The sequence below is a fragment of the Papio anubis genome, chromosome 8 (assembly GCF_008728515.1).
Source record: "Papio anubis isolate 15944 chromosome 8, Panubis1.0, whole genome shotgun sequence".
NCBI classification, from domain to species: domain Eukaryota; kingdom Metazoa; phylum Chordata; class Mammalia; order Primates; family Cercopithecidae; genus Papio; species Papio anubis.
This window is the reverse complement of record NC_044983.1, coordinates 135,834,960-135,848,160: the sequence shown is the minus strand read 5'-3', so window position 1 is coordinate 135,848,160 and position 13,201 is coordinate 135,834,960. Positions and strand designations below refer to the sequence as shown.

The 13,201-nt window shown below is 44.6% G+C and overlaps 1 protein-coding gene across 49 annotated transcripts in view; it reads left to right on the top strand.

Annotated features, from left to right (window-relative positions):
* The window catches only part of PTK2 (protein tyrosine kinase 2), a 322,010-nt gene that overhangs the window by 305,158 nt on the left and 3,651 nt on the right, over window positions 1-13,201 (top strand). For 34 of the 49 annotated variants that reach the window (XM_017962371.2, XM_021942917.1, XM_021942938.1 and 31 more), the window contains 5 exons: window positions 332-371; window positions 1,564-1,670; window positions 4,969-4,977; window positions 6,256-6,411; window positions 10,270-10,350. In XM_017962371.2, the coding sequence (XP_017817860.1) occupies window positions 332-371; window positions 1,564-1,670; window positions 4,969-4,977; window positions 6,256-6,411; window positions 10,270-10,350 (393 nt within the window). The remainder of the gene's footprint in view (window positions 1-331; window positions 372-1,563; window positions 1,671-4,968; window positions 4,978-6,255; window positions 6,412-10,269; window positions 10,351-13,201) is intronic. The other 15 variants (XM_021942932.1, XM_003903198.4, XM_021942928.1 and 12 more) reach the window with 1 other exon arrangement.

Sequence of the window (13,201 nt, the reverse complement as noted above, 5' to 3'; positions counted from 1 at the left end):
TTCCAGTTCATTTTCCATAGAATTTGCACTAATTTACATTCTCAGCCGTGTAAGAACATTTTAAATGGGTTATGACCACCGTATTTGTGGTTCCAGAGTGTCCCATGCTTGCTTCTCTCACAGCCCTTTCCACACATCCTATTGGCATCATTTGCTTATTTGCCTGATCCCCCACCCCAACTGAGATCTTATGCAGCACCCTGTCTTGTTCATTTTGATACCCCAGAATCTAGCCTAGAAGTTCAAGGGGGTAGACAGACAGGGTGGGAGAGAAAGGTCATTACCCAATTGTATATACCAGTGCATTGACTGAACTTTTCTTTTCCCACAGATTGGAAACCAACATATATATCAGCCTGTGGGTAAACCAGGTAAAGAAGAAAAGAATTGGGCGGAAAGAAGTTAGTTTAATTTGATGAAAGCAGGTTTTGAATGTATATGGTGTCGTAGCTTTGGAATACCCTCATGATTAATTTTGCCTCTACAGACCACAGCAAGTACGATGTTTACCACATTCAGCTCATTACTAGAGTATTGGGAAAAAGAATTTGTTGGTATAATGCATCAGAAATACCTCCTTAGGGTTGCAGTGAGCCGAGCTCATGCCACTGCACTCCAGCCTGGGTGACAGAGCAACACTTGGTCTCAAAAAAAAAAAAAAGAAGAAAAGAAATGCCTCCTTAGAATGCAAGATTAGTGTATTTTGTAAGAACAGCAGTAGGCATTTATTTAGGAGTGGTTTCTTTCTCGTTCCTTTTTTTTTTTTTTTTTTTAGTAGAGATGAGGTTTCACTGTGTTGCCCAGGCTGGTCTTGAACTCCTGAGGTCAGGCATCCGACCACCTCAGCCTCCCAAAGTACTAGGATTACAGATGTGAGCCACAGTGCCCAACCTTCTTTCTCTGTTTTTTATTTATTTATTTTTTTTTTTTTTTTTGAGACAGAGTCTGGCTTTGTCGCCCAGGCTGGAGTGCAGTGGCCGGATCTCAGCTCACTGCAAGCTCCGCCTCCCGGGTTTTCGTCATTCTCCTGCCTCAGCCTCCCGAGTAGCTGGGACTACAGGCGTCCGCCACCTCGCCCAGCTAGTTTTTTGTATTTTTTAGTAGAGATGGGGTTTCACCATGTTAGCCAGGATGGTCTTGATCTCCTGACCTCGTGATCCGCCTGTCTCGGCCTCCCAAAGTGCTGGGATTACAGGCTTGAGCCACCGCGCCCGGCCTGTTTTTTATTTTTTTGAGACAGAGTTTTGCTCTTGTTGCCTAGGAGTGCAATGGTGCTATGTTGGCTCACCGCAACCTCCACCTCCCAGGTTCAAGTGATTCTCCTGCCTCAGCCTCCTGAATAGCTGGGATTACAGGCATGCACCACCACACCTGGCTAATTTTGTATTTTTACTAGAGATGGGGTTTCTCCGTGTTGGTCAGGCTGATCTCAAACTCCTGACCTCAGGTGATCTGCCCGCTTCGGCCTCTCAAAGTGCTGAGATTACAGGCGTGAGCCACTGCCCCCAGCAGTTACTCTTTCTTAACACACATGACTTAATGGCAATTGTTCTCTCTCACCAGATCCTGCAGCTCCACCAAAGAAACCGCCTCGCCCTGGAGCTCCCGGTCACCTGGGAAGCCTTGCCAGCCTCAGCAGCCCTGCTGACAGCTACAACGAGGGTGTCAAGGTGGGCATCTGAGCCTGTGCAGCACCTTCTGCTTGCAGGATTTGTGGTGTCCCCTAGTTTTCAGTTGACGGTGTTCATGTCATAGAGTGGAGTTGGTGCTGAAAATAGAACAGTGCAGAGTGGAACTGCAGTGAGACCCAGTACTCAATTGGTCTGGTTCTGAACCCCTCTGAGAGTCAGGGAAAAGCTTTATGCAAATATTTTCTTTTCCATTTTCCTCTCAGTGTAATAGATTTTAGGAACTCAGTCAGATTCTGATTTTCTACATACATCTTCCTCTAATCAGACAGAATGTTTTCTTTAGAGTAAAGTGCCGAGATTGTTTCTGGTTTTAAAAATTAATTAAACCAGGATGCTTGGGGTAAGTGAGGACTTTCGTAGGCTCCAAGTTTGTAAGTGTGGCTTCATGGAAGACTTATTTATTTTCCATTTAGAGTTAGAATTGGATTTGTAAAAGCAGTGTATGCTGAGTAGAGCCATCCTCAAACCAAGGGGAGTGTTTGACTCACGCACAAACAACCATAAGCTTCTGAGTTTGGCAGTCAGAAGTCAGGTGCAGCCTGCCCCAAGGGGTGCCAGCTGGAGCTGTTGGTGCCTGTGACTCTCCTGGGTCCCCACCAGCCCTCACCGAGTGCTGGAGCCATTAGAGCAGCAGCCCTCCTTCCTGAGAGATCTGACGGAGGAGGCTCTTCTTTTCTAACCTGGGTCCTGTAAGGAGATGGGATCTTCTTACTTTCCACTTAAGATAACAAATTACCTCTCAAAACAGACCCTATTCCTCAATTCTTATATACCTTTTATTCACATTTTAATATCTCTAAAATTGGGATGGTGTTTTGGTTTAATTGGCAGGATTTTTTTTTTCTTTCTTAGTGGTTCATTAAAAAATGTTGCATCTTGGGCTGGGCACAGTGGCTCACGCCTGTAATCCCAGCATTTTGGGAGGCCAAGACAGGTGGCAGATCACGAGGTCAGGAGTTCGAGACCAGCCTGGCCAACATGGTGAAACCCCGTCTCTACTAAAAATACAAAAAAATTAGCTGGGTGTGGTGGCGCACGCCTGTAATCCCAGCTACTCAGGTGGCTGAGGCAGGAGAATCGCTTGAACCCAGGAGGCGGAGGTTACAGTGAGCCGAGATCATGCCATTGCACTCCAGCTTGGGCGACAGAGCAAGACTCCGTCTCGAGGTTTTAAAAAAAAAAAAAAAAAGATGCATCTTATAGTGGAAGACATCTTAAAATCTGAAAAATATCACATCAGGTTAAGATAAACTTTGCTTTACCAGTAACCACCATTTATTGAATGGCTTCCCTTCACCAAGTTCTGTGGCAGTCCTTTTTCATGTATTATCAGTTCTCATGTCAACCTCACAGGATTGGTAGTGGTATCATTTCTCAAATGACCAAGGCTCACAGAGATTAAGCAGTTTGTTCAAGGTTACACAGCCTCCACATAGCTGAGCTGTGCTTGGCCGCAGGCTTGGCTGAGCACATACTTGACTCAAAGGCACTGGCCTCCAAAGCTAAGCTTAGTTAGATGTGGATACATTGTTGTCTTCTCAGAGTCATCAGAAAGTTAGTCCAGGGTAAGAGAAAATGTCATCTCCAGGCCCAGAGTGATAGCCTGCAGCTTAGAGGGCACACGTTTGCCAGTGTTCATTGAGGAGGTGACCAGAGGGTGAATGGGCTGCCACTGGCACAAACTAGCCTGCTCTCTGTGGCCATAGTGAAAGTACCAGCTGGGCTAGGGATGCCTCTGCCCTTAGGGTTGGTGCTCAGAGTTCATGCCAGGGGCTTGTAAGTACCTGGGAATCAGGAACTTCCCCAGTTCACCAGGCCTCCAATCCCTAGGATGCCTCCTGACAGTTCTGTTAAAGACACACTGTCTTCTCCAGGGAAAATTGAGGAAGGACACACCCTTCCCAATATTGGCTTCTTTCAGTAAATTTCAAAAAAGGTGCCAGACATGGTGGCAGACCCCTATAGTCCCAACTACTCGGGAGGCTGAGGAAGGAGGATCACTTCAGCCCAGGAGTTTGAATCTGGCATGCGCAGCATAGTGAGACCCTATCTCTTTACAAAAAGAAAAGGGGACAAAATGAGATTAATGAATTACTTCTTATTTTCATAAGCCAAAAGAACAGACTTTCAAAATGGCTTGTATTACAATGAAAAACCAACTTTAAAGGTAGATCAGGTACCACCTTAGAATTCTGACATATGCTTATGTTTCATAGCTGGAATAACATAATGAATATAATTAGGAATACCCTTAATGTAGGGTATGAAGCAAATTGAAATCTTGAAAATAATGTGTACTTAAAATATATTAAGTAAAGATTTCCCCCCCTACCCCCCGCCACCGAGACAGAGTCTTGCTCTGTCACCCAGGCTAGAGTGCAGTGGTGCAATCTCGGCTCACTGCAAGCTCCACCTCCCAGGTTCACGCCATTCTCCTGCCTCAGCCTCCCAAGTAGCTGGGACTACAGGCACCCGCCACCACGCCCGGCTAATTTTTTTTTTTTTTTTTGTATTTTTAGTAGAGACAGGGTTTCACCGTGTTAGCCAGGATGGTCTCGATCTCCTGACCTTGTGATCTGCCCGCCTCGGCCTCCCAAAGTGCTGGGATTACAGGCGTGAGCCACCGCACCCGGCCTAAGTAGATTTTTAAACAATGTGAAATATACACCTGTTTCTTCATTGTCTGCTTGGTAGAGGTCATTGAATCCATCCTAAAAGAACAGTCATGGTAGTGCATGCACACTGGCCAGGCTGGGCCTGATATCTTTAAATGCAGCCCCAAGTCAGGAATCTTTATGATAGCATTATGGCTAGATGATGAAGTGGATCTCACGGATATTGGGGGGCTGGGCTCAGGAATTGAGGCTGCTTTAGTTTCTCCTGAATCTCTGAGAATTCAGATGGGCAGTTTTCAGTAATTAAAACCATATGTCCTCCTCCTCCTTTCTTTTTGAAGAGCCCTCATTCTGTTGATCTTGCACTGCTGCTGGATTGTTCCTCGGGCTTTGCATGTTCCCTGCATTTGTTTTGTAACTGAGCATGGTGCATGGCAGACCTCTCTGTGCAGTGTGCTGGGGCATTGAGCAGGTGGCACAGTAGCCACACCCTGGCAACAGTGAGTGAGAGCTGGTGGGCAGGCTTGGAAACTAGCTCCTTTTTGTTCTGCTCATGTGTTTTTATGGGGGATTTGTCTGATGCCTTTATTAATATTGTTTTTCTTTTTTCCCTTTCTCTGATAAATTCCTTTAACTTTTCCTCACCTTCCGTTCGACAATAGCCATGGAGGGTAAGCACATCGTGTCTTTGTGTGTCTGTCCAGCTCTCTCTATCACACCTGGCTCTCTGCATGTAACTTTGGACTGGAAAGCAGGAAGCCCAAGTAGGAGGGCACTTTGGCCTGGTTTGTCACCTCTCATGACTGACAGATGCCAAAAGCAGTGTTTATATATGCTAAAGAATGAGACATGCACATCTTTGCAGTAAATGAATTATTCTTGTGCTTTTCTATCTCATACCCAGACTTTGGAACAACCAAGAATTAATCTGTTCCAGATTACTTGGGCAAAAGCACCCAAGGGTTTAGAAATGGGAACTTATATTTAGACTGAGCACTGGCAGCAGGTTCATGATTGAACTATATGTGCTACAAGTTAGTCTTCTTTAAAAAGTGTATATGTATATATATACCATTTTATGCCTGCTATAATTCTAACCAGTTGGAATTTTTAAATACTGCTGAGGATTTCCCAAAGGCCCTCATGTTATTCCACCATCAGTGCTCAAGTTATCTCAGTAACTTGTGTTACTTGTCTCTTCTGTGCCCAGGCCCTAGGTGGACATTGTTACATCTTTGGCCTCATCTTTCCTCATCACAATTGCCCGGGTGAGAGAGCTGAGGCTTTATAAGCGTAGGCCCAGGTGCTTTCCAGCAGTCAGCACAGAGCTGGCTGAAACCAGGGTCTCTGACAGGGAGGCTCCTAGTGACACTACTACTGCTTTGACTTCAGTCATGACCTGCAAACAGATGCTATCCCCTTAAAGTGCATTCATGTGTCAGCTTTTTATAATTGTAGAAAGAACATGTTTCCTTTAGGCGGCTGAGGGCAGCTAAGCTGAGCCATACCGTTTTCACTGCAGAATTCAAACTAAGTGGAAATCCTTATAGTCTTCATGTAGAATGTTTAACTCTTTAGCCAAATAAGTAATTTTGTCTGAAATTCAGTAAATCCTCAGATGGATTATTATCTTGTGGTAAATGATTTTGGGGTGAGGGGACGTTGAATCACGTCTCTAAAAGAATCTGGGGTTTTTAGTATAATATGTATGATTCCATCTCATTTCCTTTAACTGAGCTCAAAGTTAGAAAAAAATATTGCCTAATTTATCACTTGGAGGAATTACTTTACTGTCATTCTCAATCTGAACTATATCCCGTACACACAAGAAAATCAATGACCTTCTGCAATCTGTTTTCATCTCTTGTAAAGACCCTCTCTAGCTTGATTGTGGTGATCTCACGCCATCTGCTGGAGAGCAGAAAAATGACTGGCTTCTGTGTTGTCAGCTTCAGCCCCAGGAAATCAGCCCCCCTCCTACTGCCAACCTGGACCGGTCAAATGATAAGGTGTACGAGAATGTGACGGGCCTGGTGAAAGCTGTCATCGAGATGTCCAGTAAAATCCAGCCAGCCCCACCAGAGGAGTATGTCCCTATGGTGAAGGTAAAACACAGTCACATTGTGTACTGGCAAAAATGTTCTTGTTTCCTGGAAGCTGTGGTGCCAGCTGATAGATGTCTCTAGGGACCCCCGCCCCACCAAAGTCAGAACGGATGCTTTAGAAGGTCTTCACGAAGGCTCCACACAGAGACAATGTCAGTGAGAACCGCAGTTATTCTGGAATGCTGTTCCTATCTTATTTTCGTCTGTCAGTAAACACTAGGATGGGAGTGTCTTGAAGCAGTACACTCTTTAATAATTATCGCTCACACATAAAGTCTGCAGTGAAAGAGAAAGCTGCAAAAGTATGCTTACAGTATGATGCCATTTATGTAAACTTGAAAAACATGCAAAATAATCCTGTGTAAGACTTAGGGAGATGTGGTTACGTTGTTAGAATGAAAGACAAGTAGAGGAATGATCCTTCTCAAATTCAGATCCCACACCTCTAAGGAGGAGCCAACTGAAGAAAGGTACATTGGGAGGATTTATCTGTGTTGTTCTTCTTAAGCTGAGGGTTGGGTATGTGGGTGTTCATTGAATTTTCTTTTTTTTTTTTTTTTTTTTTTTTATTTTTTTTTTTTTGAGACGGAGTCTCGCTCTGTCGCCCAGGCTGGAATGCAGTGGCCGGATCTCAGCTCACTGCAAGCTCCGCCTCCCGGGTTTACGCCATTCTCCTGCCTCAGCCTCCCGAGTAGCTGGGACTACAGGCGCCGGCCACCGCGCCCGGCTAGTTTTTTGTATTTTTTTAGTAGAGACGGGGTTTCACCGTGTTAGCCAGGCTTGTCTCGATCTCCTGACCTCGTGATCCGCCCGTCTCGGCCTCCCAAAGTGCTGGGATTACAGGCTTGAGCCACCGCGCCCGGCCTGAATTTTCTTTTAAAAAGAGTAAAAATAAATAAAAATACCATGCCAGTAAACTAATGTTTTCCAAATTGTGTTCAATGGAGTGGGATCCTAGGAGACAGTGACAGGTGTTCTGTGAAAAAGACTGGGTGCAGTGGCTCATGCCCTTAATCCCAGCGCTTTGGGAGGCCGAGGCAGGCAGATCACTTGAGGTCAGGAGTTCAAGACCAGCCTGGCCAACATGGTGAAACCCCATCTTTAAAAAAAAAAAAAAGGACAGTGGGTTCAAGGAAGGTCAGCAATGGCTCCTATTAAGGAGTACAGACTGGCATGTTGGGTGCACAGAGGTGTGTCCTCCAGTTCAGAGAGTGTGGTCAAACTGCTGTAAGCCAGTATTTCTGAAACATACTCGAACATACTTTTTTTCATTGTAGTAAAATACACATAACATAAACCAGCATCTTAACCATTTTTAAGTGTACATTTCAGAGGCATTAGGTACATTCACAATGTTGTGCCACCCTCAGCACCATCCACTTCTATAACCCTTTCCTTGCAAAACTGAAACTCTGTACGCTTGAAAGAACACTCCTCTTTTCCCTCCCCCAGCCCCTGGCAACCGCCATCCTACTTTCTGTCTCAATGAATTGACTACCCTAGGTACCGCTTGTAAGTGGAATCATACTGTATTTGTCTTTTTGTGACTGATTTATTTCACTCAGCGTAGTATCTCAGAGTTCTTCCGTGTTGTAGCATGTGTCAGAATTTTCTTCCTTTTTAAGGCAGAGTAATACTCCACTGTGTGTTCACGCCACATGTGGTTTATTTACTCAGCCTCATAGGGTACTGGGGTTGCTTCCGCCTTTCAGTTGCCATGAAGAGTGCTGCTGTGAACACTGTGAACATGGATGTACAGATATCTTTTTGAGACCCTGCTTTCACTTCTTTTGAGTGTATACTCAGAATTGCTGGATCACTGATAATTCTATTTGTAATTTTTTGAGGAGCCACCATTCTGTTTTTCACAGCAGCTGCACCATCTTACATTCCCACCAACAGTGCACAAGGGTTCCAATTTCTCCATATTCTCACCAAAACTTGTTATTTTCTGGAAGGTTATTTTGAAGCTTGGGGTTTTGTGTGTGTATTTTAAAAACTAATTGTCGGCCGGGCGCGGTGGCTCAAGCCTGTAATCCCAGCACTTTGGGAGGCCGAGACGGGTGGATCACGAGGTCAGGAGATCGAGACCATCCTGGCGAACATGGTGAAACCCCGTCTCTACTAAAAAATACAAAAAACTAGCCGGGCGAGATGGCGGGCGCCTGTAATCCCAGTTACTTGGGAGGCTGAGGCAGGAGAATGGCGTAAACCCCGGAGGCGGAGCTTGCAGTGAGCTGAGATCCGGCCACTGCACTCCAGCCCGGGCGACAGAGCGAAAAAAAAAAAAAAAAAAACTAATTGTCATCCTAATGGATGTGAAGTGTATTTAAGTGTGGCTTTGATTTGCATACAGGTCTTGAACATCTGTTTGCTTTTTGAGCATTTGTGTATCTTTTTCAGAAAAGTGTCAAGTTTTTTCTTTTTTTGGCCTGTTTTTTAAATCATACTGTATTTTGCTGTTGAGTTATAGAATCCTACAATTGTTGTTTTTGGGTTTTTTGTTTTGTTTGAGATGGAGTCTCATTCTGTCACCTAGGCTTCCAGGCTGGAGTGCAGTGGCACAATCTCGGTTCACTGCAACCCCTGCCTCCGAGGTTCAAGCGATTCTCCTGCCTCAGCCTCCCTAGTAGCTGGGACTACAGGCATGTGCCACCACACCTGGCTTATTTTTATATTTTTAGTAGAGACGGGATTTCACCCCGTTGGCCAAGCTGGTCTCAAACTCCGGACCTCAGGTGATCTGCCTGCCTTGGCCTCCCAAAGTGCTGGGATTACAGGCATGAGCCACTGTGCCTGGCCGCTACAACTGTTTTTTAGTATACCTATTAGCAATCTTTGCAACAGCTTCTTATAAACCATCAATATGGAAAAAGCTGCTTGAAAGTTGTAATGTTTCATGGAAAGCACAGTTAATCCATTCTGGTTCATTTTTCTGAAGTGTATCACGTAATAGTTTTAACCAAAGTTCTTAAGGATGAACTTGCATGAACCCACAGCCAAGTTTAAACAACTCAGCAGTAGATGAAACCATTCAGAATTTTGTACATTTTAAGATTTTATATGGTGATTTTATAGACACTACTTTTTTAACCATATTCCTTCAGCCAAATGACATTCTTTTTGTATGTTGATCCAATTATAAGTAACTGTCATTTCCTTGCTGGTTTTATTCATATTACATGTAATTTGATGTCTTAGTCATTATATTATTTGATCCCCATAAGGATGACGGTAATGAAAATTTGGAGTTTAAAATTATTTGTTTTAAATCATAGTTAGACTGTTTTTGCTACAACTCGAAAGTGGCAGGGAGCAGTGTTTCTGCCCAGTGTACATAATAGATGAAGCCTGAGATTCAGAATGGGGTCCAAAGCAAGGCTGCCCCCTTGCATCCGGGGCAGTAGTGTCATCTCTTGCCAGCCTCATGAAGTGTTTGAATGTACCTGGGTGAGAACACATTCAGTGAACACACTTGGGGAAAGGTGTTACTATTTATCCTAACCTGTGTTGGCAGGGTTGGCATGTTGGAGCCAGGAGGGTGGTATAATCTGCTTGGAAGCAGTAGATGAGAAAAAAAAATCCTGCTTTCCACCCTCAGCATCTGTGTGACTTTTCTTACATGAACTTCTGTTCTTCAACCCGCTCGTTAGGGTATTAGAGCAATGAATAGTCAGATCTAAATCTTTTGGGAGAAAAAGGAGCTTCATAACTTACAAGATAGGGCTCAGCACTGAGAAAAAGAAATACAGAAATTTGCCTTGAAACTTGTGGAAAGCAAATTAAAATATATATAACTGAAAGGCATAAAAATCCTTTGTGTGTGTTCTAATATTGGTTGTGATTCTTGTCTGTTAGGAAGTCGGCTTGGCCCTGAGGACGTTATTGGCCACTGTGGATGAGACCATTCCCCTCCTACCAGCCAGCACCCACCGAGAGGTAGGGCACAATCTTTCCCTTGCAGCCCTCTGTGACAGCACTGGGTAGGGACATATTCAGGGATGTCTGTGGTGCTGAAGGCAGCTCCTCTGTCTGTAACCGACAGAGACATCGACTGCCCTACAAGCGATGACCTTCCCTCTAACACTGGCCCCAGCCAGGACTGGGCTGTTCATTCTAGGGCATAGGGGTGGTGTGGAGCAGTGGCCGCTCAAGTTCCAGATCCTGGGTCTTCCTGCTGCTAGTCCACTGCAGAGCCACTGTGCGCGGTCCTCACCCGAGATACAAGTGGCTCTGAGCAGTGGACGAGGAAGGCACATGGGAAACTGCTGCTGGTGCCGTGAACCTCAGAGGTAGAGGAATGCTGATATGAATGGGGCGGGTATTGTGCATGGTCTGCCTCCTCGAATTCTCCGTAAAAACAGTTGAGCTTGCAAATGATCCTGGTTTTCCATTTCAAGTAGTAATATAAAAAATTTATTTTAGGCCAGGCATGGTAGCTCACGCCTGTAATCCCAGCACTTTGGAAGGCCAAGGCAGGAGGATGGCTTGAGGCCTGGATTTCAAGACAACATAGTGAGACCCTATCTCTACCAAAAAATTAATAAATAAAATTATTGTCTTAAAAAATTCCAGGCCAGGCTCAGTGGCTCACGCCTATAATCTCAGCACTTTGGGAGGCTGAGGCAGGCAGATCACGAAGTCAAGAGATCGAGACCATTCTGGCCAACATGATGAAACTCCATCTCTACTAAAAATACAAAAGGTAGCTGGGCATGGTGGCACACGCCTGTAGTCCCAGCTACTCTGGAGGCTGAGACAGGAGAATCACTTGAACCCGGGAGGCAGAGGTTGCAGTGAGCCACGATCGTACCACCGCACTCCAGCCTGGCAACAGAGTGAGATTCCATCTGACAAAAAAAAAAAAAATCCTTTTAAATTAATAAATGTCTTTAAGAAGCTTCTTAAGGCCTGAGTGTGGTGGCTCACCCCTATAATCCCAACACGTTGGGTGGCCAAGACAAGAGGATGGCTGAAAGCCAGTTTATGACCAGCCTGGGCAACAAAGTGAGACTGTCTCTACAAAAAATTTTTTTAAATTAGCTCTGTGCAGTAACTACTCAGGAGGCTGAAGCGGGATGATCGCTTGAGCCCAGGAGTTTCAGACTGCAGTGAGCTAGGATCAAGCCATCATACTCCATCCAGGGTGACAGAATAAAACCCTGTCTCAAAAAGAAAATATTTTAAGGAATAAAAGTTGATCCAAAATACCGTAGCCCAGCAACAATTATCATTTTTGCTACCTTTTGGCAATTTTGTTTCAATTCTATGACTAACAAATGAAAGGAAGCACCTGCATTTGTTGTAGTGTCTTTGAGCCTAGGATGTACACTCTGTGGTTGGGATTGACAAACGCAGGTGGGATGCATCCCCACTCCAGAGTCCAGGATCTGCAGGCTTCAGCCTTGCTCCCTGCTGACTCCAGCTGCCTGTTGTTCTCGTTTCTAGGGCAGCATAGGCAGTCCTTCAGCACAGCACACACTTTTTGTTTGTCCTTTTTATTTTGAAACCATTTCAGATTTATAAGAAAGTTAAAAGATTAATACAGAGAATTCCCAACTTTCCTTTTAGTTTCACAGCCTTTTAACGTGTCAGCACATTGTCATCCCTGCTCCATTGTCTGTGTGTGTACACACATCACTTCCTGCTGTCCAGCAGCTTGAGAATGGCTGTGTATCTCATGCCCTCTTCCCCTTTAAGATTTCCATTTATATTTGTCATAACAACGCCATTGTCCTACATAACCACCACACAATCACCACATTCTGGAACTTTAACATGATGCAGTGCACTGTGCCACTCTGCAGGGCATGTTCCAGGGTCGTCGGTTGTCTCTGTAGCACTTTCCCCTCACCTGCGAGAGCCAGGCCAGGATCACACTTGGCTCGTGTTGCTTTCTTCATCAGCCTATCATCTGAAATGGCTCCTCAGCCTTTTTTTTAATCTTTCATGACATTGACATTTTTGACAAATATAGGCTCAGTTATTTTATAGAGTATTCTTAAAGTTGGATTGAGGGATATTCTGTAAACATTTGTTTCTTCCTAGTGAGATTGAGGTTTTGCATCTCCAATCAGGAATACAATATAAATAATCTTGAATTCTTCTCAACATCATACCCAGAGACATACGATGTCCAGGGGATGTTCCAGCTGACGAACTGGACATAGACTTCTGAAGGACGGTTGGACACAACTCCTGTTGGTGATTCCTTTGTAAATGGCATCGATTTATATGCATAAACCCTTTAACATGTTTCTGAAAAGGCCTCTGACTGGTGCCTTCACATCCCAACCAAGTGGTGTTCTCTCTCTTATCTGCTTCACCGGGCCTCTGGCTTTCCATGACAAGCCTCAATTTTGCCCCAAAGCGGAGAAGTTCCATATACCAGAGGCAAGAAAATGGTGTCCTACCAAGTGGATGTTTTAGCAGGACTATTTGTCAACACCTACTCTAGTTGATAAAGTCAAAAGTAATCTTTCCATCTCCCGTGATTCCAATACACAGATTGCTCTCCTGTATACATTATTTTTTTAATTATTAATTTTTTTTTAGACAAGGTCTCACTCTGTCACCCAGGCTGTAATGCAATGACTCCATCACAGCTCACTATAACCTCCAACTCCTGAGCTCAAGTGATCTTCCTGCCTCAGCCTCCCAAGTAGCTGGGATTACAATTGTATACCACCATGCCCAGCTGATTCTTTATTTTTTTGTAGAAACAGAGTGTTACTGTGTTGCCCAAGCTGATCTCAAATTCCTGCTTCAAGCTATCCTCCTACCTCAGCCT